Raw genomic sequence first — 27,447 nt, forward strand, 5'->3', positions numbered from 1 at the left:
TCTTGTGACACAGCCAAAACCATGGATTGACTCTTTTCCTTGGACTCTGCTTTGTGCAATCTCTTATGTAATAAGGTCACATTAGCATTTAAAACATTCCACATATCCAACCAATCAGGTGGCGGCTGTTCAGATGGAGACACCACCATCTGCTCTGCATCCTCCCTCGACGAGCCTTCCGCTTCAGACATGTCGACACACACGTACTGACACCCCCACACACACTGGGATATATGAATATGGGGACAGAGAGAGAGTATGCCAGCACACACCCAGCGCCCCTAGATACTGAAAACAAAGTCTCAGCCTGTACAGCGCTTTATATATATATAATTTGCACCAAATAAATGTGCCTCTCCCTCATATTTTGTTCCCTGTCACTTGTTCAGCAGGGGAGAGTCCGGGAGCAGCTTCTCTGCAGCATGCTGTGGAGAAAATGGCGCTGGTTAGTGCTGGAGGATCAAGCCCCGCCCCTCGACGGCGGGCTTCGGTCCCGCTCAAATGTTTATACTGGCGGGGTTTTTTATAATATACTGCCTCTGCAGTATCTAATAATGGTGCCAGTTTTATGTGAGGTAATTCTTTCTTGCTGCCCAGGGCGCCCCCCCTGCGCCCTGCACCCTTGCTGTGCCTTGTGTGTGTGTGGGAGCAATGGCGCGCAGCGCGACCGCTGCGTGGTACCTCTCTGAAGAACTGAAGTCTTCTGCCGCCTTCTTACTTCATATACTTACCCGGCTTCTATCTTCCGGCTCTGTGAGGACGGCGGCGCGGCTCCAAGACGAACAGCGAGGACGACACCTGTGTTCCGACCCTCTGGAACTAATGGTGTCCAGTAGCCTAAGAAGCAGCGCCCATCAGTCCAGGAAAGTGGGTCTGCTTCTCTCCCCTCAGTCCCACGAGGCAGGGAGCCTGTTGCCAGCAGTGCTCCCTGAAAATAAAAAACCTAACAAAAGTATTTTCAGAGAAACTCAGTAGAGCTCCCCTGCAGTGCATCCAGTCTCCTCTGGGCACAGGATCTAGCTGGGGTCTGGAGGAGGGGCATAGAAGGAGGAGCCAGTTCACACCCATCTAAAGTCTTAGAGTGCCCATGTCTCCTGCGGAGCCCGTCTATACCCCATGGTCCTTACGGAGTCCCCAGCATCCTCTAGGACGTAAGAGAAATATAAAACAACGTTATGCAATTCTAGATCACCTGTATGCACAGTAGTCCAACACCAGGAAGCATGCCTATGGGAGTGCAAAGTAAAATACATGACGTTCAGGTGGCAAAGTTCTAGAATGACTCCAACATCACATAGAACTGAATCACTTGTGTTTTTGTACAAGGCAGTTCTTATATTTGCTGATATTTTACATTAACTGTCTTAATTATAATATTTTTTGTACTTTTTTTATTATTTTCCATTGCTTATGATGGCTAGCATTAAAGACTATTTAAGGTCATCTGCATTTGCACAATCATAAACCCTGTAAGAAAGCATATGCATATTCCAGATAAACCAACAACAGTAATAAAAAAAATTGTTTTCTTTACTTAGAAGCAATCATAATGTCAACAACATTGCAACTTTTTTTTTTCTTTTTTTGCAATTACAGAGTGGTATTCATTTAAACAGAACAACAATTATGATGCGGAAACAACTGTAGATGAAAAATGAACGACATCCCCATATAAACTATTTTGTGCTGTGCACCAATTATGAACTTGCTGAATTTACCATGCCAATTTACAACCCCCATACTATACCAGGCAAGGTTAGTGGCAAGTGAAAACCACTAAAGGTAGGGAAATCTAAAAACACATATGGTAGTGTGTTAACTATACAAGAAAATAAACCAAGGGGGGGGAAAAAAAAAAAAAAAAAAAAAAAAAAAGACTGTACAGTTTAAAAACAAAAACGTACACATTCTTATATTTCATTTGTTTTTGTCTTTAAAAATGAGTGAGCTGTGTACAGGGGGTTTAAATGATATATAGACAAAAAAATGCTCATGGAGAGATTTATTCATCATCGTCATCATCTTCCTCCTCTTCTTCGTCATCCTCCTCATCGTCCTCTTCATCATCGTCTTCATCATCCTCCTGTTTCTTGCTCTTTTCAGGCTTAGCAGGAGCCTTTTTTGCTGGCTCGGGTTTACCTTTGGCCCGATATGCCGCAACATCCTAAAGAAATATTAAAGAAAAATGTACTAAATATAAGCAGAGATTTCACATTTTTAAAGACGAAAAACAGTTTCCTCTATGCACATTTTCAAGTAAAGACTTATTTCCAGAGCAGCACCATGGACTGGGAATGTGGGTATACAGTGTGTGTGCTAACTGCACAATTAGAAGGATGGAGGGGTCATGAATAAGCCATATTTTTAGGATTATCTCTGTAAAAAAGTTAAACTATTTTATTACTAAACAAGTATAATAGATAGTTGTCATGTTTGCCTGAAACCAAGGAGAACTATGTTAAAAATAATATTTTATACATATTACACACACAAACTTACTGTGTCTTAACGACTAACGTAATACGAGTTGTAAATGTCTCTAACCTTCCTAAATTTGATGATTTTAACATTATTGCACAAACGGGTTGGGTACGGGATACCAGCAGTTGGATGCCGGTGGTCAGTATACAGACAGCGGCATCCCGACTGTCATAATCCCGACATGTTTGAGCAACTAAAGTTACCCTACCCCTCTCTTCCCGCAGCCTAACCGTAATCCTCCATTCCCAAAGCCTAACCCTAAACCCCCCCCAGCCTAACCCTGTCCCCGCAGCCTTGATTGGTTAGAGATTATTATTTTTTAAAAAGATCCAAAGTTATTTAATAAAATGTTAAGAAACAATTTTAAGATATGTCATGTTAAATAATATAGTAAAATTATAAAAGAGTTAATTACCTTTTCATATTTTTCCTTCAGTTTCGCAGCTTTCTTTTCGTAAGGCAACTTGTCTTCTGATGCAGTATTATTCCACATCTCTCCCAGTTTCTTTGCAACATCTCCAATGGTCAAGCCTGGGTGCTCCCCTTTGATTTTAGGACGGAAGTCAGAACAGAACAAGAAGAAAGCGGATCTGCATAAAATAAAATACTGTGATGGTTATCTGTATGATCCCTTTTCCTCCATAACTCCTTATTTGTTAGTGTGTAACACGGTCTTATTACAGTATTGCATGAACCACGAGCTGTATTCTATCCAAGACCCTGTGTGCTCTCCCTCTGTTTGTGTAGTGTTCCCATCCAGGTGCTTTGATATTCTCCTACAGCCCACAAACATACTGGTAGACTTATTAATTGTTGACAAAACAGACCCTAGATATGCATGTCCTTTTAATTGCTGTCAGTTAAATAAACCTTTCATTTACCCTAAAACTATTTAGAATGTAAGCCCTCACGAGCAGGGCCCCCTTCCCTCTTACTTTAATAATCTTCAACTGCACCACATCCAGCAGTCTTCTGCCACCTGATACTTATTCCAGTGTCATCTGCTGATGTAACTATGTTTATTTACCCTGTACTTGTCCTACACTGTCATCAACTGTAAGTTGCTGTTTTCCTGTTTGATTATTTGTTTATGTATTCTGTAATTGGGCGCTGCGGAACCCTTGTGGCGCCATATAATAATAAAACTATAAACTTACGGTGGTCTCTTTGGTGCATTTGGGTCCTTAAACTTCTTTTTTGTTTCTCCTTTGGGCGGTATATAAGTTTTCATTTCTCTTTCATAACGAACCTTGTCCACTTTTGCCATATCTTCAAACTTCCCTTTTTCCTTAGCGGACATCGTCTAAGGGGAAAAATATCATGTTTTATTAGGATCTCACAGAAAACTACACTCAACGTTCCGTAATCAAATCCATCTTCTGTTCAACTGCCCAATGTGACTGGTACAAGTTAATTTATAGGAAAATACTTATATGGCAGTTAACAAGTCTCAAAATATTAAGTGGCAACACACAGGGGTCAATCCAATTGTCTGCACTCTCCAACATTTTTACTTTCTCTGACGTCCTAGTGGATGCTGGGAACTCCATAAGGACCATGGGGAATAGACGGGCTCCGCAGGAGACTGGGCACTCTTAAAAGAAAGATTAGGTACTATATCTGGTGTGCACTGGCTCCTCTCTCTATGCCCCTCCTCCAGACCTCAGTTAGAATCTGTGCCCGGCCAGAGCTGGATGCACTTAGTGGGCACTCATGAGCTCACTAGAAAAGAAAGAATTTGTTAGGTTTTTTATTTTCAGTGAGATCTGCTGGCAACAGACTCACTGCTACGAGGGACTGAGGGGAGAGAAGCAAACCTACCTGCTTGCAGCTAGCTTGTGCTTCTAAGGCTACTGGACACCATTAGCTCCAGAGGGATCGAACACAGGGCCCGACTTCGATCGTCCGTTCCCGGAGCCGCGCCGCCGTCCCCCTTGCAGAGCCAGAAGATAAAGATGAAAAACGGCGGCTGAAGACTCCTGTCTTCATTAAGGTAGCGCACAGCACTGCAGCTGTGCGCCATTGCTCCCATAGCACACCACACACTCCGGTCACTGTTGGGTGCAGGGCGCTGGGGGGGAGGGGGGCGCCCTGGGCAGCAATTAGTTTACCTTTTGGCACAAATAGCACATAATACAGTGTATAAAACTGTATATGTGCAAAAAACCCCGCCATTAACATTATAAAAAGCGGGAGAAGCCCGCCGCTGAAGGGGCGGGGCTATCTTCCTCAGCACAGCCAGCGCCATTTTCTCTTCACAGCTCCGCTGGAAGGATGCTCCCCAGGCTCTCCCCTGCAGTATCCAGTACAACAAGGGTAAACAAGAGAGGGGGGGCACATCAATTTAGGTGCAAATTGGTCATTAATAAGCAGCTATTGGGAAAAATCACTCAGTATAGTGATAATCCCTGTGTTATATAGCGCTGTGGTGTGTGCTGGCATACTCTCTCTCTGTCTCGCCAAAGGACTTTGTGGGGTCCTGTCCTCAGTCAGAGCATTCCCTGTGTGTGTGCGGTGTGTCGGTACGGCTGTGTCGACATGTTTGATGTGGAGGGCTACGTGGAGGCGGAGCAGGAGCCGATAAGTGTGATGTCGCCCCCTACGGGGCCGACACCGGAATGGATGGATATGTGGAAGGTATTAACCGACAGTGTCAACTCTTTACATAAAAGTTTGATGACGTAACAGCCTTGGGACAGCCGGCATCTCAGCCCGCGCCTGCCCAGGCGTCTCAGAGGCCATCAGGGGCTCAAAAACGCCCGCTAGCTCAGATGGCAGACACAGATGTCGACACGGAGTCTGACTCCAGTGTAGACGAGGATGAGACAAATGTACAATCCACAAGGGCCATCCGATGCATGATTACGGCAATGAAAAATGTGTTGCACATTTCTGACATTAACCCGGTTACCACTAAAAAGGGTATTATGTTTGGGGAGAAAAAGCAGCCAGTGACTTTTCCCCCATCTGATGAATTAAATGAATTGTGTGAAGAAGCGTGGTGTTCCCCTGAAAAGAAACTAGTGATTTCTAAGAGGTTACTGATGGCGTACCCTTTCCCGCCAACGGATAGGTTACGCTGGGAGACATCCCCTAGGGTGGACAAGGCGCTCACACGATTATCTAAAAGGGTGGCACTGCCGTCTCAGGATACGGCCGCCCTAAAGGAGCCTGCAGATAGAAAGCAGGAGGCTATCCTGAAGTCTGTATATACACACTCAGGTACTACACTGAGACCTGCTATTGCTTCAGCATGGATGTGTAGTGCTGCAGCAGCATGGTCTGATACCCTGTCAGACAACATTGATACCCTCGACAGGGATGCTATTTTGCTAACCATAGAGCATATAAAGGACGTTGTCTTGTATATGAGGGATGCACAGAGGGACATTTGCCGGCTGGCATCTAGAATTAATGCAATGTCCATTTCTGCCAGGAGAGTATTATGGACTCGGCAGTGGACAGGTGATGCTGATTCTAAAAGGCACATGGAGGTTTTGCCTTATAAGGGTGAGGAATTGTTTGGGGACGGTCTCTCGGACCTCGTATCCACAGCAACAGCTGGGAAGTCGACTTTTTTACCTCAGGTTTCCTCACAGCCTAAGAAAGCACCGTATTATCAAGTACAGTCCTTTCGGCCTCAGAAAGGCAAGCGGGTCAGAGGCGCATCCTTTCTCCCCAGAGGCAGGGGTAGAGGGAAAAAGCTGCACCAGACAGCCAGTTCCCAGGAACAAAAATCCTCCCCTGCTTCCACTAAGTCCACCGCATGACGCTGGGGCTCCACAGGTGGAGCCAGGTGCGGTGGGGGCGCGTCTCCGGAACTTCAGCGACCAGTGGGTTCGCTCACAGGTGGATCTCTGGGTTCTACAAGTGGTATCACAGGGATACATGCTGGAGTTCGAGGCGACTCCCCCTCGCCGTTACCTCAAATCAGCCTTGCCAGCGGCTCCCAGGGAAAGGGAGGTAGTGCTGGCGGCTATTCACAAGCTGTACCTTCAGCAGGTGATAATCAAGGTTCCCCTCCTTCAACAGGGACGGGGTTACTATTCCACAATGTTTGTGGTACCGAAACCAGACGGTTCGGTAAGACCCATTCTAAATTTGAAATCCTTGAACACTTATGTAAGGAAGTTCAAGTTCAAAATGGAATCGCTCAGGGCGGTTATTGCAAGCCTGGATTTTATGGTGTCGCTGGAAATAAAGGACGCTTATCTGCATGTCCCCATTTACCCACCTCACCAGGAGTACCTCAGGTTTGTGGTACAGGACTGTCATTACCAATTCCAGACGTTGCCGTTTGGTCTGTCCACGGCACCGAGGGTATTTACCAAGGTAATGGCCGAAATGATGATACTCCTTCGGAAGAAGGGAGTTATAATTATCCCGTACTTGGACGATCTCCTTATAAAGGCGAGGTCCAAGGAGCAGTTGTTAGTCAACGTAGCACTATCTCGGGAAGTGCTGCAACAGCACGGCTGGATTCTGAATATCCCAAAGCCGCAGCTGATTCCTGCGACGCGTCTGCTGTTCTTGGGCATGATTCTGGACACAGAACAGAAGAAGGTGTTTCTCCCGGTGGAGAAGGCCCAGGAATTGTCATCTCTGGTCAGGGCCCTCCTGAAACCAAAACAGGTGTCGGTGCATCACTGCACGCGAGTCCTGGGAAAGATGGTAGCTTCTTACGAAGCAATTCCCTTCGGCAGGTTCCATGCAAGGATCTTTCAGTGGGATCTGTTAGACAAGTGGTCCGGATCGCATCTTCAGATGCATCGGCTGATCACCCTGTCCCCGAGGGCCAGGGTGTCTCTGCTGTGGTGGCTGCAAAAGGCTCATCTTCTCGAGGGCCGCAGATTCGGCATACAGGACTGGGTCCTGGTGACCACGGATGCAAGCCTCCGAGGTTGGGGGGCAGTCACTCAGGGAAGGAACTTCCAAGGACTGTGGTCAAGTCAGGAGACTTCCCTTCACATAAATATTCTGGAACTAAGGGCCATTTACAACGCCCTGAGTCAAGCAGAACCCCTGCTTAAAAACCAACCGGTGCTGATTCAGTCAGACAACATCACGGCGGTCGCCCATGTAAACCGACAGGGCGGCACAAGAAGCAGGATGGCGATGGCAGAAGCCACAAGGATTCTCCGATGGGCGGAGAATCACGTGCTAGCACTGTCAGCAGTGTTCATTCCGGGAGTGGACAACTGGGAAGCAGACTTCCTCAGCAGGCACGACCTCCACCCGCGAGAGTGGGGACTTCATCCAGAAGTCTTCATGCTGATTGCAAATCGTTGGGAACGGCCACAGGTAGACATGATGGCGTCCCGTCTCAACAAAAAGCTAAAAAAATATTGCGCCAGGTCAAGGGACCCTCAGGCGATAGCTGTGGACGCACTAGTGACACCGTGGGTGTACCAGTCGGTTTATGTGTTCCCTCCTCTTCCTCTCATACCCAAGGTACTGAGGATTGTAAGAAAGAGAGGAGTAAGAACTATACTCATCGTTCCGGATTGGCCAAGAAGAACTTGGTACCCAGAACTACAAGAAATGATCTCAGAGGACCCATGGCCTCTGCCTCTCAGACAGGACCTGTTACAACAGGGGCCCTGTCTGTTCCAAGACTTACCGCGGCTGCGTTTGACGGCATGGCGGTTGAACGCCGGATCCTAACGGAAAAGGGCATTCCAGATGAAGTGATTCCTGCGCTGATAAAGGCTAGGAAAGACGTGACAGCACAACATTATCACCGTATATGGCGAAAATATGTTGCTTGGTGTGAGGCCAGGAAGGCCCCTACGGAAGAATTCCAGCTGGGTCGATTCCTGCACTTCCTACAGTCAGGAGTGACTATGGGCCTAAAATTAGGTTCCATAAAGGTCCAGATTTCGGCCCTATCTATTTTCTTTCAAAAAGAACTGGCTTCACTGCCTGAAGTTCAGACGTTTGTTAAGGGAGTGCTGCATATTCAGCCCCCTTTTGTGCCTCCAGTGGCACCTTGGGATCTTAACGTTGTGTTGGATTTCCTGAAATCCCACTGGTTTGAGCCACTTAAGACCATGGAGCTAAAATATCTCACATGGAAAGTGGTCATGCTATTGGCCTTAGCTTCGGCTAGGCGTGTGTCAGAATTGGCGGCTTTGTCGTGTAAAAGCCCTTATCTGATCTTCCATATGGACAGGGCAGAATTGAGGACTCGTCCCCAATTTCTCCCTAAGGTGGTATCAGCGTTTCATTTGAACCAACCTATTGTGGTGCCTGCGGCTACTAGGGACTTGGAGGACTCCAAGTTACTAGATGTAGTCAGGGCTTTGAAAATATATATAGCCAGGACGGCTGGAGTCAGGAAAACTGACTCGCTGTTTATCCTGCATGCGCCCAACAAGCTGGGTGCTCCTGCTTCAAAGCAAACTATTGCGCGCTGGATCTGTAGCACGATTCAGCAAGCTCATTCTTCGGCAGGATTGCCGCATCCTAAATCAGTAAAAGCCCATTCCACAAGGAAGGTGGGCTCTTCTTGGGCGGCTGCCCGAGGGGTCTCGGCTTTACAGCTTTGCCGAGCTGCTACTTGGTCGGGTTCAAACACATTTGCTAAGTTCTACAAGTTTGATACCCTGGCTGAGGAGGACCTTGTGTTTGCCCATTCGGTGCTGCAGAGTCATCCGCACTCTCCCTCCCGTTTGGGAGCTTTGGTATAATCCCCATGGTCCTTACGAAGTTCCCAGCATCCACTAGGACGTCAGAGAAAATAAGAATTTACTTACCGATAATTCTATTTCTCGTAGTCCGTAGTGGATGCTGGGGACTCCGTAAGGACCATGGGGAATAGCTGCTCCGCAGGAGACTGGGCACATCTAAAGAAAGCTTTAGGACTATCTGGTGTGCACTGGCTCCTCCCCCTATGACCCTCCTCCAAGCCTCAGTTAGGATACTGTGCCCGGACGAGCGTACACAATAAGGAAGGATTTTGAATCCCGGGTAAGACTCATACCAGCCACACCAATCACACTGTACAACTTGTGATCTGAACCCAGTTAACAGCATGATAACAAAGGAGCCTCTAGAAAAGATGGCTCACTACAGCAATAACCCGATTTTTTGGTAACAATAACTATGTACCAGTATTGCAGACAATCCGCACTTGGGATGGGCGCCCAGCATCCACTACGGACTACGAGAAATAGAATTATCGGTAAGTAAATTCTTATTTTCTCTAACGTCCTAAGTGGATGCTGGGGACTCCGTAAGGACCATGGGGATTATACCAAAGCTCCCAAACGGGCGGGAGAGTGCGGATGACTCTGCAGCACCAATTGAGAGAACTCCAGGTCCTCCTCAGCCAGGGTATCAATTTTGTAGAATTTTACAAACGTATTTGCTCCTGACCAAGTAGCTGCTCGGCAAAGTTGTAAAGCCGAGACCCCTCGGGCAGCCGCCCAAGATGAGCCCACCTTCCTTGTGGAGTGGGCATTTACAGATTTTTGGCTGTGACAGGCCTGCCACAGAATGTGCAAGCTGAATTGTACTACAAATCCAACGAGCAATAGTCTGCTTAGAAGCAGGAGCACCCAGCTTGTTGGGTGCATACAGGATAAACAGCGAGTCAGATTTTCTGACTCCAGCCGTCCTGGAAACATATATTTTCAGGGCCCTGACAACGTCTAGCAACTTGGAGTCCTCCAAGTCCCTAGTAGCCGCAGGCACCACAATAGGTTGGTTCAGGTGAAACGCTGAAACCACCTTAGGGAGAAACTGAGGACGAGTCCTCAATTCCGCCCTGTCCGAATGGAAAATCAGATAAGGGCTTTTACAGGATAAAGCCGCCAATTCTGACACGCGCCTGGCCCAGGCCAGGGCCAACAGCATGACCACTTTCCATGTGAGATATTTTAACTCCACAGATTTAAGTGGTTCAAACCAATGTGACTTTTGGAACCCAAAAAACTACATTGAGATCCCAAAGTGCCACTGGAGGCACAAAAGGAGGCTGTATATGCAGTACCCCTTTTACAAACGTCTGAACTTCAGGGACTGAAGCTAGTTCTTTTTGGAAGAAAATTGACAGGGCCGAAATTTGAACCTTAATGGACCCCAATTTCAGGCCCATAGACACTCCTGTTTGCAGGAAATGTAGGAATCGACCCAGTTGAATTTCCTCCGTCGGGCCTTACTGGCCTCGCACCACGCAACATATTTTCGCCAAATGCGGTGATAATGTTTTGCGGTTACATCCTTCCTGGCTTTGATCAGGATAGGGATGACTTCATCCGGAATGCCTTTTTTCCTTCAGGATCCGGCGTTCAACCGCCATGCCGTCAAACGCAGCCGCGGTAAGTCTTGGAACAGACAGGGTCCTTGTTGGAGCAGGTCCCTTCTTAGAGGTAGAGGCCACGGATCCTCCGTGAGCATCTCTTGAAGTTCCGGTTACCAAGTCCTTCTTGGCCAATCCGGAGCCACGAATATAGTGCTTACTCCTCTCCATCTTATCAATCTCAGTACCTTGGGTATGAGAGGCAGAGGAGGGAACACATACACTGACTGGTACACCCACGGTGTTACCAGAGCGTCTACAGCTATTGCCTGAGGGTCCCTTGACCTGGCGCAAAACCTGTCGAGTTTTTCCCAACGGTTTATAATCATGTGGAAGACTTCTGGGTGAAGTCCCCACTCTCCCGGGTGGAGGTCGTGCTGAGGAAGTCTGCTTCCCAGTTGTCCACTCCCGGAATGAATACTGCTGACAGTGCTATCACATGATTTTCCGCCCAGCGAAGAATCCTTGCAGCTTCTGCCATTGCCCTCCTGCTTCTTGTGCCACCCTGTCTGTTTACGTGGGTGACTGCCGTGATGTTGTCCGACTGGATCAACACCGGCTGACCTTGAAGCAGAGGTCTTGCTAAGCTTAGAGCATTGTAAATGGCCCTTAGCTTCAGGATATTTATGTGAAGTGATGTCTCCAGGCTTGACCATAAGCCCTGGATATTCCTTCCCTGTGTGACTGCTCCCCAGCCTCGCAGGCTGGCATCCGTGGTCACCAGGACCCAGTCCTGAATGCCGAATCTGCGGCCCTCTAGAAGATGAGCACTCTGCAACCACCACAGGAGGGACACCCTTGTCCTTGGTGACAGGGTTATCCGCTGATGCATCTGAAGATGCGACCCGGACCATTTGTCCAGCAGGTCCCACTGGAAAGTTCTTGCGTGGAATCTGCCGAATGGGATTGCTTCGTAGGAAGCCACCATTTTACCCAGAACCCTTGTGCATTGATGCACTGAGACTTGGCTCGGTTTTAGGAGGTTCCTGATTAGCTCGGATAACTCCCTGTCTTTCCCCTCCGGGAGAAACACCTTTTTCTGGACTGTGTCCAGGATCATCCCTAGGAACCGAAGACAAGTCGTCGGAACCAGCTGCGATTTTGGAATATTGAGAATCCAATCGTGCTGCCGCAACACTACCTGAGATAGTGCTACAACGACCTCCAACTGTTCCCTGGATCTTACCCTTATCAGGGAATCGTCCAAGTAAGGGATAACTAAAATTCCCTTCCTTCGAAGGAATATCATCATTTCGGCCATTACCTTGGTAAAGACCCGGGGTGCCGTGGACCATCCATACGGCAGCGTCTGAACTGATAGTGACAGTTCTGTACCATAAACCTGAGGTACCCTTGGTGAGAAGGGTAAATTTTGACATGAAGGTAAGCATCCTTGATGTCCCGAGACATCATGTAGTCCCCTTCTTCCAGGTTCGCAATCACTGCTCTGAGTGACTCAATCTTGAATTTGAACCTCTGTATGTAAGTGTTCAAAGATTTTAGATTTAGAATCGGTCTCACCGAGCCGTCCGGCTTCGGTACCACAACAGTGTGGAATAATACCCCGTTCCCTGTTGCAGGAGGGGTACCTTGATTATCACCTGCTGGGAATACAGCTTGTGAATGGCTTCCAAAACTGTCTCCCTGTCAGAAGGAGACATCGGTAAAGCCGACTTTAGGAAAACGGCGAGGGGGAGACGTCTCGAATTCTAATTTGTACCCCTGAGATATCACCTGAAGGATCCAGGGGTCTACTTGCGAGTGAGCCCACTGCGCGCTGAAATTCATTGAGACAGGCCCCCCACCGTGCCTGATTCTGCTTGTAAAGCCCCAGCGTCATACTGAGGGCTTGGCAGAGGCGGGAGAGGGTTTCTGTTCCTGGGAACTGGCTGATTTCTGCAGCCTTTTTCCTCTCCCTCTGTCACGGGGCAGAAATGAGGAACATTTTGCCCGCTTGTCCACGAAAAGACTGCGCCTGATAATACGGCGTCTTCTCATGTTGAGAGGCGACCTGGGGTACAAACGTGGATTTCCCAGCTGTTGCCGTGGCCACCAGGTCTGAAAGACCGACCCCAAATAACTCCTCCCCTTATTAAGGCAATACTTCCAAATGCCGTTTGGAATACGCATCACCTGACCACTGACGTGTCCATAACCCTCTACTGGTAGAAATGGACAACGCACTTAGACTTGATGCCAGTCGGCAAATATTCCGCTGTGCATCACGCATATATAGAAATGCATCTTTTAAATGCTCTATAGGCAAAAATATACTGTCCCTATCTAGGGTATCAATATTTTCAGTCAGGGAATCCGACCACGCCAACCCAGCACTGCACATCCAGGCTGAGGCGATTGCTGGTCGCAGTATAACACCAGTATGTGTGTAAATACATTTTAGGATACCCTCCTGCTTTCTATCAGCAGGATCCTTAAGGGCGGCCATCTCAGGAGAGGGTAGAGCCCTTACAAGCGTGTGAGCGCTTTATCCACCCTAGGGGGTGTTTCCCAACGCACCCTAACCTCTGGCGGGAAAGGATATAATGCCAATAACATTTTAGAAATTATCAGTTGTTATCGGGGGAAACCCACGCATCATCACACACCTCATTTAATTTCTCAGATTCCGGAAAACTACAGGTAGTTTTTCCTCACCGAACATAATACCCCTTTTTGGTGGTACTCGTATTATCAGAAATGTGTAAAACATTTTTCATTGCCTCAATCATGTAACGTGTGGCCCTACTGGAAGTCACATTTGTCTCTTCACCGTCGACACTGGAGTCAGTATCCGTGTCGGCGTCTATATCTGCCATCTGAGGTAACGGGCGCTTTAGAGCCCCTGACGGCCTATGAGACGTCTGGACAGGCACAAGCTGAGTAGCCGGCTGTCTCATGTCAACCACTGTCTTTTATACAGAGCTGACACTGTCACGTAATTCCTTCCAACAGTTCATCCACTCAGGTGTCGACCCCCTAGGGGGTGACATCACTATTACAGGCAATCTGCTCCGTCTCCACATCATTTTTCTCCTCATACATGTCGACACAAACGTACCGACATACAGCACACACACAGGGAATGCTCTGATAGAGGACAGGACCCCACTAGCCCTTTGGGGAGACAGAGGGAGAGTTTGCCAGCACACACCAAAGCGCTATATATATACAGGGATAACCTTATATAAGTGTTTTTCCCCTTATAGCTGCTGTATTGTTAATACTGCGCCTAATTAGTGCCCCCCTCTCTTTTTTAACCCTTTCTGTAGTGTAGTGACTGCAGGGGAGAGCCAGGGGAGCTTCCCTCCAACTGAGCTGTGAGGGAAAATGGCGCCAGTGTGCTGAGGAGATAGGCTCCGCCCCTTTTTCGCAGACTTTTCTCCTGCTTTTTTATGGATTCTGGCAGGGGTTAAAATTCATCCATATAGCCCTGGGGGCTATATGTGATGTATTTTCGCCAGCCAAGGTGTTTTTATTGCTGCTCAGGGCGCCCCCCCCTAGCGCCCTGCACCCTCAGTGACCGAAGTGTGCTGAGGAGCAATGGCGCACAGCTGCAGTGCTGTGCGCTACCTTGGTGAAGACAGGATGTCTTCTGCCGCCGATTTTCCGGACCTCTTCTGTCTTCTGGCTCTGTAAGGGGGCCGGCGGCGCGGCTCTGGGACCCATCCATGGCTGGGCCTGTGATCGTCCCTCTGGAGCTAATGTCCAGTAGCCTAAGAAGCCCAATCCACTCTGCACGCAGGTGAGTTCGCTTCTTCTCCCCTTAGTCCCTCGATGCAGTGAGCCTGTTGCCAGCAGGTCTCACTGAAAATAAAAAACCTAAACTAAAACTTTCACTAAGAAGCTCAGGAGAGCCCCTAGTGTGCACCCTTCTCGTTCGGGCACAGAGATCTAACTGAGGCTTGGAGGAGGGTCATAGGGGGAGGAGCCAGTGCACACCAGATAGTCCTAAAGCTTTCTTTAGATGTGCCCAGTCTCCTGCGGAGCCGCTATTCCCCATGGTCCTTACGGAGTCCCCAGCATCCACTTAGGACGTTAGAGAAAATAAGAATCTACTCACCGGTAATTCTATTTCTCGTAGTCCGTAGTGGATGCTGGGCGCCCGTCCCAAGTGCGGACTCTCTGCAATACATGTATATAGTTATTGCTTAACTAAAGGGTTATTGTTATGAGCCATCTGTTACTGAGGCTCAGTTGTTGTTCATACTGTTAACTGGGTATGGTTATCACGAGTTGTACAGTGTGATTGGTGTGGCTGGTATGAGTCTTACCCTGGATTCCAAATCCTTTCCTGGTAATGTCAGCTCTTCCGGGCAGTTTCCCTAACTGAGGTCTGGAGGAGGGGCATAGAGGGAGGAGCCAGTGCACACCAGATATAGTACCTAATCTTTCTTTTGAGTGTGCCCAGTCTCCTGCGGAGCCCGTCTATTTCCCATGGTCCTTACGGAGTTCCCAGCATCCACTACGGACTACGAGAAATAGAATTACCGGTGAGTAAATTTTTATTTTAAACCACATATTTTTTCCCACCTTTTCACTAGCTCAGGGGGCTGCACGCAAAAAAAAAATCCAATAAAAAAATAATAATTTGCAAATTTAATCTAGAAAAGCAAAGCGCATTTGGAATTGGGTTGCAAATGTAATTTGCAGTAAGAGTTCGGTGTGAGAACGGCTCGCAGGACCCAACTCACACCTAATTGGACTGACCCTACAATGTATTGTATACTCAACTTTATACAGCTCACATAAATTATGGATAAATTTTACTTAAAAAAACGGCTTCATTGTGAATTTTTGCTCAATGATTTTATCAGGCAATTCAATTAATGACCTTTTTTCACAGTAAAATTCACTCGCTAGTTTGCAAAACAAAAAAAGGACTCGGGATAAGATTCATGTGTTTTTGTGATTGCAGCAGTGAAAAAACTACACTTATCATAGATTTTGTTTCTCCTGAACTGGGCAGGTGAAACAAAATCCACGATAGTGCAGGCTATTGGAGATAACTGAATTACTCCCCAAGGATCAATTGGCCGCTGTAATTTACTGCGACTAATTAAATTGACCCTATGTATGGCTTAAGCATTGAACCAAGTAAAAAGAGAAAAGGATTATCCAGGAATAAAAGTAGTAGGTGGATTTACAGCCACACACTTTAATGTGTGGATTACAGAACCCGTTACGTTTTAAAAATGCTTTCTACCTAATGTTCCATTTAGCCAACACATAATGGCAGATACAATTAAGCTTTGTGGCTAAGTGTGGGACAGAAAATCTTGACTGTACCTCTATGGGGTGTGAGCTAAAACAGGCAAGATTATCCTGCCTAGATAACATGCATTATAGTAGAGAGCTAAGTTCCGTAAAACCTTGCCGCTAACTGAATTTGCCTCACGATGAAGTTCAGATAGGGGTTTGGTCAAAAGTCATGAATGTGCATTTCAGAACGGTGTACCCTAATTCATGTTGACTAATATCAGTATCTATTCACATTATCAGAATTATCACAAATGCAGAGCATTTCCAGAGATCATTAGGCTATTGATGGGGCACTAAAAACCAAGATGCTTTTACTTCTGTTAAATTCCTTTCGCTGAATATATTTGAACACAAAGTCCCTCCTCTGTATCCCCCATCCAGCAGAATCTGTTACGTCTCTATCAAAACCCAAAGTAAACAACTGTAAAGACACAAAATAAAGCGAGAAAACATGACATGGTGTCGCGTTTATAAAGTATTAGAGAGGAGATCCAAAGGAAAGGATTTAATGTACAGTAGATACAAAGAGAAAATCCCATATTCTAATACACAGAAGGGGATACGGAGACCATGCTGGTGTCCTACAGCTGCCACTTCAGGTGAATTCCATACAAAAAGTGGCATCAGAGTATATAAAAACACTGACACTATAAAGATTTGGAAAGTATGAACCAAGGAACAAGTGGCTGCCTGAAACAGCTCATCAGCCAAAGCCCATGCCACCCACAAAACCCTCATCAATACAGCAGAATAAGCCAAAGGGAATCCCTACTAAAATGTAAGAATAAGGGCCAAAAGGTCAGTCTTCCTCTCATCCATTGTACTATTAATAGAGCTTTGAGGTCTATGAAAAGAGTGCTATACTGCTATGAAAACATTGCATAAAGCTGGCTGAAAGACAGCTACTCTAGCAGCAAATATCATTTTACCTATCAATTGAATAACTTTCACCATCTCGTATAGCAAAGGTGGAACTAGGGTTACTGGGTGCTTGCTACTTTTAATGGGCCCTCTGCTTGCTTAGAACCAAACTTGGAACACTGGAAGTTGGGATTCTAACATTGCTACCACAATTTTCTAGTACTACAGCTATGGAAGCCAATCCCAGGCCATTTTTTTCAATCCTGGGTATCGGGATTGAAAAATGGTCAATCCCAGGATAGACGATTCCCTGTGTGGCCACCCCCCTCGCCCCGCACACATAACTCACCATAGAACTGGAGTGGGCGGGCGGGACACATCAGCTGCATTCTCCCGGTGGCGCATGACAGTGCAGCGTGACCTCTCACTGCATGCCACGCTGCGCTGGGAGGAGGAAGCCGGGCAGCGTCTGAGCGTCTTAAGGACGCTCAACGTTGATCCCTTAATCCCCGGGATTGGATCTTAAATCCCGGGATTGGATCTTAAATCCCGGGATTGGATCCCGGACGGTTTTGGGCCGGGATCCCGCCGATCCCAGGATTGGTCTCCCTAACTACAGCTAACCACCTATCACAGTTTATTATATATACACATCTTGTTGGACTCTTTATAAAGAACGCTGAGGCATGGTCACCTACAAACAAAGATGTCTGGATTTAATTCATGGATAGGTGTGGTTATTTTCTGAATAATTCTTCACAGGATTATCCATTGTTCCTCAACTGTGTATGATAGCCTATAAACAGATCTGTAACTTAGGGGCCGGATGTACTGACGCCCGGGATCGCCGGAGGTCCGTGATTGCCACTTTTTTTTTTTTTTTAAAGTCCAGCATTCCCCGCAGCTGCGGCGATAGTGGGTGTCATTACATTAGTGTTAACATAATATGATATATGCCAGAGGTTCTCAAACGCTGCCCTCAAGGCACCCCAACGGTCCAGGTTTTAAGTTTATCCATGATTGGGGGTTGCACACAAGTCTGAGATAAACATGACCCTGTGTAAAAGCCCAGTTACATACACTCAGTCATAAATGTAGTTGAGATGTGCAAGACTCTTAATTGTACGTAGTTGCACAAAGTTGCATATGCAGGCTAAGCAGTATCAGCAGTGCTAGAAAAAGCAAATAGCAAACTCCATCCACAAAATGGACTTGTGTGTGACTCTGAATCAGCTCCAATGTCTGGTGATCACCAAACAGTAACACCCAAAACTACAGAAACCTTCACAACTGTATCCATCCTGGTTATCCTGTATTTTCATTATATAATGGGGTGATGTATCAAGCAGTGAAAAGAGTGGAAAAGTAGACCAGTGGAGAATTTGCCTATAACAACAACTCAACTTAAGGTAGTATTTATAAAGTATAATCTATAAAATGATAGGTACTAGCTGATTGGTTGCTATGGGCAACTTCTCCCAGGTGTTTACACTGCTTGATACATTATCCCCATAAACAGAAATAAACCGCCTTCTTTAAAGTCTGGAAGAGGATCTCTCTCTCTAACCAAAGACAGAGTCACATTAGTTTAGGCCTCTCTACTAGTGGTCTAAACCTTGAATGCTTGCTGGAGATCCACCAATTACTATCCAAATTCACTACGTAGGGTTCAACACATTTTTTTCTCTGGATGGACACTATTCTCCCTGATGACTGCTGTTATTCATGTTGAATACATATTCCAGGAGTGATTTTTTTTGTTGGCGTTCTATGGGTGAGATTCAAATGACATATCACGCCCAATTTCCTTTCTAAAATGATATCCGTTATCGCGCCCACAGTGATCAGGTTTAGCTGTGTAAAGGGTTGGGTGCCTCCCTACTCCAGGGGTAGCAAGCTGAAATAATGATACCACGCCCCTGAGGGCAGAAACAGAATCGGTGTGGAAAGGGGTGAAAAGAATTGAATCCCACCCTATATGTTTAATACACGGGACTGCTGGACTTTATATTACATTATTCCGATTATGCCCCTTTCAGACTGCCTGTCGCGGGTCGCACCTGGGAGCTCCCAGTGTGCGACCTGCCTCAGGCTCCCAGCCGCCGCTGACTGCAACCTGGCAAATTGCCGGGTTGGTGATGTCAGCGGTGACGCGGCGCTTGGAGATCACATGATCTCCAAGCGCCGCCCGTACACAGAGAGTGAACAGGAAACGGGTCGCAACAACCCGGCTCCCGTTTACATTGCACAGTGAGCTGGGTTGAATACGGGTGTGGTATGGAAGGTAGATAGTAACTAGGTCGACCACTATTGGTCGACAATAACTAGTTCGGCAGGGTTTCTAGATCGGCAGGGTCTTTAGGTCGACATGAGTTTTTTACATGTCGTTTTCTTCGTAGAGTGACCGGGAACCCCAATTAGTGCACCGTGTCCCCTTGCTTTGGGCAAGGTGCTTCGCTCGGCACAGATTACCATTCCAATCGTAGTCCACGTGGATCGTTAAGTATGAAAAGGTTCAAAAAAAGAAGAAAAGAAGTGTGAAAAACTCATGACGACCTTTTGACCTAGAACATGTCGACAGAGACCCTGTCGACCTAGAAACCCTGTCGACTAATAGTGGTCGACCTAGATAGTGTCGACCTAGAGACCGGATCCTGTTGAACACACGTTCAACCCTGCTCACGACCAGGGTTAAAATACCGGGTCACGGTTATGCGCGTTCATGTGGCAATAACCCCTGTTCAGGGGTGGCGGTCTGAAAGGGGTATTATTGTACTAGTTTATTCTGTATTGCAAAGCCTTGTGTTTAATGTTCGATTCTTAATTAAAAAAGCAACAACTTTCATTTGCATCCAACTCTGAATGAAGTTCATATTTTCTTTGGTTGTAGATTGTTAGATTGCACCAAGACCCATACACACACTAGGCGATTCGAGATTGCCAGCGATGGTCAACTATATTGTTGAACGGTATAGTGTTCAACGATGCAGTGTGTACACACTAAACGTTATTGTTCAATGATAATGTTCAGTGATGTCACCGCTGGCATTCCTGAATATGCAGCTCAGCCAGACATTGACAGGTTGAGCTGCATGTCAGCTCAATATTGGTGATCGCTGAACGGTGTGCGGAAGCACACATCGTTCATCGGTCACCAATATTGCCCCCATACACACTGGACGATTTCAGCCAAAAATAAACGATAACGACATTTATGTAAAGGGGGTTTACACACACATCTTTACCTTCCATCTTTCTGAGCACTTCTTGGAGAACTCTGCAAAGTTTACGGATGCATCAGGATGCTTCTTCTTGTGCTCTTCTCTGCAAGTCTGCACAAAGTAAGCATAGGAGGACATTTTCCCTCTTGGCTTCTTAGGATCACCTTTCCCCATTTTAGCAATGTTCTGTTAAGACATGGCAGTTTCTATTAAATACTATGAACAATAGAAGCTCAATTCATTAATATTGCTGTAAACCTGTATTTGAAGTCAGTCCACATTTTATTGTTATGGTTTACTTGTCTAAAACAAACTTTATAAAATGAATTACTGCAGTTAATATTCTAACTACATTTTAAGAAATGCTGGCGTACTGTTTGTTTGTCACAGAATGTGGGATGCAGTTTCATAAAATACTAAGCTTTAACTTTAGCAATCTAAATATGCAAACTGTATTGCTTTGTTAATGTGAGGCCAGGGTGGGAAATGCTGTAGATGTATGTTCCTTCCCTTCAGTGTTAATACAGTAATTTTGAAAAATCAGACGTGAATCATAAAGCAAACTTATAATAACAATTATTCTAAATTTTGGATTCTTTTAAAATGCATACTACTTCAACTTGTAAGCATAGTAACAAAGTATCTTAGGTTGAAAAAAATAGGATTTTAATAACCTACCTGTACATCCTTTTCTCGTAGTCCGTAGAGGATGCTGGGCGCCCGCCCAGTGCTCATTTTTCCTGCAAAATTAAGTTTTGTCTTTTTACACAGGTTCTCATGTGTTAAGATGTTTTACAGCAGTTGCTGTTACGTTATGCATGCACGTTAGCATGGGTTATGTTAAAGGCCATGTTAGGCGACATGTTTTTGGTATGATGTGAGCTGGTGTGAATCTCGCCACTAGTTTAATGTAAATTCTTCTCTCGAAGTTGTCCGTCTCCTCGGGCACAGTTCCTATACTGAGGTATGGAGGAGGGGCATGGAGGGAGGAGCCAGTTCACACTGTTGAAAAGTCTTAAAGTGCCGAAGGCTCCTGCGGAACCATCTATACCCCATGGTACTAAAATGGACCCCAGCATCCTCTACGGACTACGAGAAAAGGATTTAATAGTAGGTAATTAAAATCCTATTTCTCTTACGTCCTAGAGGATGCTGGGGTCCATTTTAGTACCATGGGGGATGTACCAAAGCTCCCAGTACGGGCGGGAAAGTGCTAATGTTCCTGCAGAACTGACTGACCAAACTGAAGGTCGTCAGCAGCCAAGGTGTCAAACCTGTAAAACTTAGCAAACGTGTTTTCCCCTGACCATGTAGCTGCTCGGCAAATTTGCAACGCCGAGACACCCCGAGCAGCCGCCCAGGAAGAACCCACTTTCCTTGTAGAGTGGGTCTTTACCGAACTCGGTAACGGCAATCCTGCTGTGGAATAAGCGTGCTGAATGGTACCTCTGATCCAGCGCGCAATAGTCTGCTTAGAAGCAGGACCCCCAATCTTGTTGGGGTCATGGAGGACAAACAAAGATTCTGTTTTCCTTATCCGAGCCGTTCTTGCAACATAAGTCCTCAACACTCTGACGACATCCAAGGACTTTGAAACGGCTGAGGTGTCAGAAGCCACTGGCACCACCACAGGTTGGTTGATATGGAAATAAGACACAACCTTTGGAAGAAAATGCTGACGCGTCCGCAGTTCAGCTCTATTTTCATGAAAAATCAAATAAGGACTCGTGTGACAGAGCCCCTAATTCAGACACTCGTCTGCCTGAGGCCAAGGCCAACAGCATGACCGCTTTCCAAGTGAGAAACTCTTGTAGAGGCTCAAACCAGTCCGATTTAAGGAACTGCAACACCACATTAAGATCCCATGGCGCCGCAGGAGGCACATAGGGAGGTTGGATGCGCAGAACCCCCTTCACGAACGTCTGGACCTCAGGAAGGGAAGCCAACTGTTTCTGAAAGAAAATGGACACGGACGAAATTTGGACCTTGATAGACCCTAATCTCAAGCCAGCATCCACACCCGCCTGTAGAAATAGGAGAAGACGTCCTAATTTAAACTCCACCGCAGGAGACTTCTTGGATTCACACCAAGATACATATTTTCTCCAAACACGATGGTACTGTTCGGACGTTACCCCTTTCCTGGACAGAATAAGTGTGGGAATGACTTCATTGGGAATACCCTTACGGGCTAGGATCTGGCGCTCAACAGCCATGCCGTCAAACGCAGCCGCGGTAAGTCTTGATAAACAAACGGCCCCTGCTGAAGCAGGTCCTCGCGAAGAGGAAGAGGCTGAGGATCTTCCAGTAATAACTCCTGAAGATCTGGATACCAAGCCCTCCTTGGCCAGTCTGGAGCAATGAGAATTGCTCGAACCCTTGTTCTTCTGATGATCTTGAGAACTTTTTGTATTAGTGGAAGTGGAGGGAACAGATACACCGACTGAAACACCCACTGGGTCCCCAGTGCATCCACTGCTATAGCTTGTGGGCCTCTCGACCTGGAACAATATTTCCGAAGCTTCTTGTTGAGACGTGATGCCATCATATCTACTTGAGGAACGCCCCAACAATCTGCTACCCTCTGCAAAGACTTCTTGGTGGAGGCCCCATTCTCCTGGATGGAGATCGTGTCTGCTGAGGAAGTCTGCTTCCCAGTTGTCCACTCCCGGAATGAAAATTGCCGACAGAGCTTTTGCATGTCTTTCTGGTCAGAGGAGTATCTTTGTCACCTCTGCCATAGCTGCTCTGCTTTTTGTTCCGCCCTGGCGGTTTATGTAAGCTTCTGCCGTTACATTGTCTGACTGGATCTGTATGGGACGACCTTGAAGAAGGTGTGCCGCTTAATGAAGGCTGTTGTACACAGCTCTCAATTCCAGAATGTTTATGTGAAGGAGTACTTCTTGACTTGACCATCGTCCTTGGAAGCTTTCCCCTTGTGTGACTGCTCCCCAACCTCGGAGGCTTGCATCTGTGGTCACCAGGATCCAAGTCTGAATCCCGAACCTGCGTCCCTCCAGGAGGTGAGAACTTTGAAGCCATCACAAGAGTGAAATACTGGCTTTTGTTGACAGGATTATCCTCCGGTGAATGTGTAGGTGCGATTCGGACCACTTGTCCAGTAGGTACCATTGGAACACCCTGGCGTGGAATCGGCCAAATTGTAGAGCCTCGTAGGCCGCTACCATCTTCCCCAGCAGGCGGATGCACTGATGAATCGATACGCGTGCTGGTTTTAAAACTTGTTTGACCATCCTCTGGATCTCCAGAGCCTTTTCCACTGGTAGGAATACTTTCTGTGCTTCCGTGTCCAATATCATTCCCAGAAATGATAACCTCATTGTGGGTTCCAATTGTGATTTTGGAAGGTTTATGATCCAACCGTGCTTTTGAAGCACCGTCAGAGAAAGTGCAATGTTCTGCACTAGTTTCTCCCTGGATCTCGCTTTTATGAGGAGATCGTCCAAGTATGGGATGACTTTGACTCCTTTCTTGCGAAGAAAAGCCATCATCTCTGCCATCACCTTGGTGAATATTCTCGGAGCCGTGGAGAGCCCGATAGGCAATGTTTGGAACTGGTAGTGGCAGTCCTGCACCGCAAACCTCAGGTATGCCTGATGCGGCGGGTAGATGGGAACATGTAAATAAGCATCTTTGATGTCCATCGATACCAGAAATTCCTTTTCCTCCAAGCTGGAGATCACCGCTCTCTGGGATTCCATCTTGAATTTGAACCTTTTCAAATAAAGGTTCAGAGTCTTTAGGTTTAAAATCGGTCTGACCGAGCCATCCGGTTTCGACACTACAAACAGGCTTGAATAAAACCCTTTTCCTGTTGTGACACAGGAACTAAGGAAATTACGTTGTCTTGACATAATTTCTGTATTGCGTTCAGCACTTTTGCTCTGTCCTGAACAGAAGCTGGTAAGGCTGATTTGAAAAATCGGCATGGGGGAAGGCCCTGAAATTCCAATTTGTACCCTTGGGATACTATCTGCAATACCCAAGGGTACAGATCTGAGTTAACCCAGACCTGGCTGAAAGACAGTAGACGTGCCCCCACCGAACCGTACTCCCACAGGGGAGCCCCAGCGTCATGCTGAGGTTTTAGCAGAAGTAGCTGTTGACTTCTGCTCCTGCGAGCCTGATGGTGTTGTAGATTTTTTTACCTCTTCCTGCGAAGAAGGGGGTACCCTTTGACTTTTTGGACATGTTGGGTCGAAAGGATTGCATCGTATGAGAATGAAATCCTTTCCTAGGTGGAGCAGCTGCAGAAGGCAGAAATGCTGACTTGCCTGATGTAGTTGTTGAAATCATGGCATCCAGCTTGTCTCCAAAGAGGGCTTTACCATTGTAAGGAAGCGCCTCAATATTCTGTTTTGATTCCGCATCAGCATTCCATTGGCGGATCCACAGCGCCCTGCGGGCTGAAATCGCCATAGCGGAGGATCTTGAACTCAGCAACCCAATAGCCTTCATAGCTTCAACTAAGTAAGCTGCAGCATCTTTGATATGGCCGAGAGTTAGGACTATTTCATCCCTGTCAACTGTGTCTATGTTAACAAGCAAGTTGTCAGACCATTTTTCCACAGCGTTACCTACCCACGCACAAGCAATGGTGGGCCTGAGCACCATTCCGTTAGCCGTATATATGGATTTTAGGGTTGTTTCAAATTTACGGTCAGCCGGATCCTTTAAAGAGGCTGAACCAGGGGCAGGCAAAACTATTTTCTTAGACAGCCGAGAAACTGGGAAGGGTAAATTACTTCTCTGGGTTAGCCCAGGATTCTTCAAAGATCGCATTCAAATCCTTTGAAGGAGGAAAAGTCACAACCTGCTTTTTATTTAAATAAGATTTTAAACCTACCGGTAAATCTATTTCTCCTAGTCCGTAGAGGATGCTGGGGACTCTGTAAGGACCATGGGGTATAGATGGGCTCCGCAGGAGATAGGGCACCTAAAAAGAACTATGACTATGGGTGTGCACTGGCTCCTCCCTCTATGCCCCTCCTCCAGACCTCAGTTAGAGATGGACAATACAAGGCAGGATTTATAAATCCAAGGGCAAGATTCATACCAGCCCACACCAATCATAACATGTAACCTGGAACATACATAACCAGTTAACAGTATGAACAAACTACAGTAACGGTCCAAGACCGATGTCAACTGTAACATAACCCTTATGTAAGCAACAACTATATACAAGTCTTGCAGAGTTTCCGCACTGGGACGGGCACCCAGCATCCTCTACGGACTAGGAGAAATAGATTTACCGGTTGGTTTAAAATCTTATTTTCTCTTACGTCCTAGAGGATGCTGGGGACTCCGTAAGGACCATGGGGTTTACACCAAAGCATCCAATCGGGCGGGAGAGTGCGTATGACTCTGCAGCACCGACTGAGCAAACGCTAGGTCCTCATCAGCCAGGGTATCAAACTTGTAGAATTTAGCAAAAAAGTGTTTGACCCCGACCAAGTCGCCGCTCGGCAAAGTTGTAATGCCGAGACGCCTCGGGCAGCCGCCCAAGAAGAGCCCACCTTCCTAGTGGAATGGGCCTTAACCGAATTTGGTACCGGCAATCCAGCCGTAGAGTGAGCCTGCTGAATCGTATTACAGATCCAGCGAGCAATAGTCTACTTCGAAGCAGGAGCGCCAATCTTATTGGCCGCATACAGGACAAACAGAGCCTGTTTTCCTAATTGTAGCCGTCCTGGCTACATAAATTTTTAAGGCCCTGACTACGTCCAGGGATCTAGAATCCTCCAGGTCACTTGTAGCCACAGGCACCACAATAGGTTGATTCATATGGAACGAAGAAACCACTTTAGGCAAAAATTGCGGACGTGTCCTTAATTCAGCTCGATCCACATGAAAAATCAAGTAGGGGCTCTTGTGTGACAAAGCCGCCAATTCTGACACTCGCCTTGCTGATATAAGGCCAACAACATGACCACCTTCCAGGTAAGAAATTTCAACTCCACCTTGTTAAGCGGTTCAAACCAGTGTGATTTTAGGAACTGCAACACCACGTTCAGGTCCCATGGTGCCACTGGAGGCACAAAAAGGGGGCTGGATGTGCAGCACTCCCTTTATAAACGTCTGGACTTCTGGAAGAGAAGCCAATTCCTTCTGAAAGAAAATCGAGAGGGCCGAAATCTGTACCTTAACAGAGCCTAATTTCAGGCCCATATCCACTCCTGTCTGTAGGAAGTGGAGAAGACGACCCAGATAAAAATCTTCCGTAGGTGCATTCTTGGTCTCACACCAAGACACATACTTTCGCCAGATACGGTGATAATGTTTTACCGTCACCTCCTTCCTAGCTTTTATTAAAGTAGGGATGACCTCTTCCGGAATCCCCTTTTTCGCTAGGATTCGGCGTTCAACCGCCATGCCGTCAAACGTAACCGTGGTAAGTCTTGAAATACACAGGGCCCCTGTTGCAACAGGTCTTCCCTCAGATGAAGAGGCCAGGGATCTCCTGTGAGCATCTCTTGTAGATCCGAGTACCAGGCCCTTCGAGGCCAGTCTGGGACAACGAGTATCGTCTGTACTCTTCTTTGCCTTATGATCCTCAACACTTTTGTGATGAGAGGAAGAGGAGGAAACACGTAGACCGATTTGAACACCCACTGTGTTACCAGAGCGTCTACTGCTACTGTCTGAGGGTCCCGAGACCTGGCGCAATACCTCCGAAGTTTTTTGTTGAGGTGTGACGCCATCATGTCTATTTGAGGAGTTCCCCAAAGACGTGTTACGTCTGCAAAGACTTCTTGATGAAGTCCCCACTCTCCTGGATGGAGATCGTGTCTGCTTCCCAGTTGTCCACTCCCGGAATGAAGACAGCCGACAGAGCGCTTACATGATTTTCCGCCCAGCGAAGGATCCTTGTGGCTTCCGCCATCGCGACTCTGCTTTTTGTCCCGCCTTGGCGGTTCACATGAGCCACTGCTGTGACACTGTCTGATTGAATCAGAACCGGTAGGTTTCGAAGAAAACTCTCCGCTTGTCGAAGGCCGTTGTAAATGGCCCTGAGTTCCAACACATTGATGTGTAGACAGGACTCCTGGTCTGACCACAGACCCTGAATTTTTTTTCCGTGTGACCGCTCCCCATCCTCGGAGGCTCGCGTCCGTGGTAACCAGGATCCAATCCTGAATTCCGAACCTGCGACCCCTCCAGGAGGTGAGCACTTTGCAACCACCACAGGAGGAACACTCTGGTCCCAGGGGACAGAGTTATTTTCCGATGTAAGTGCAGATGGGACCCGGACCACTTGTCCAGAAGGTCCCATTGAAAAGTCCTTGCATGGAACCTTCC

At 46.9% G+C, this 27,447-nt stretch overlaps 1 protein-coding gene across 2 annotated transcripts in view; it reads right to left on the reverse strand.

The window, feature by feature from the left end:
* Window positions 1-1,512: 1,512 nt before the first annotated feature.
* The window catches only part of HMGB1 (high mobility group box 1), a 57,647-nt gene continuing 31,712 nt past the window's right edge, over window positions 1,513-27,447 (reverse strand). For both annotated transcript variants that reach the window (XM_063951748.1, XM_063951749.1), the window contains exons 2-5: window positions 20,149-20,310; window positions 3,639-3,784; window positions 2,897-3,071; window positions 1,513-2,164 (exon numbers count right to left, since the gene is read on the reverse strand). In XM_063951748.1, coding sequence (XP_063807818.1) covers window positions 2,003-2,164; window positions 2,897-3,071; window positions 3,639-3,784; window positions 20,149-20,298 — 633 coding nt within the window. In that variant the 5' untranslated portion in view covers window positions 20,299-20,310 and the 3' untranslated portion in view covers window positions 1,513-2,002. The remainder of the gene's footprint in view (window positions 2,165-2,896; window positions 3,072-3,638; window positions 3,785-20,148; window positions 20,311-27,447) is intronic.

The sequence above is a fragment of the Pseudophryne corroboree genome, chromosome 2 (assembly GCF_028390025.1).
Source record: "Pseudophryne corroboree isolate aPseCor3 chromosome 2, aPseCor3.hap2, whole genome shotgun sequence".
In the NCBI taxonomy this organism is placed as follows: Eukaryota; Metazoa; Chordata; class Amphibia; order Anura; family Myobatrachidae; genus Pseudophryne; species Pseudophryne corroboree.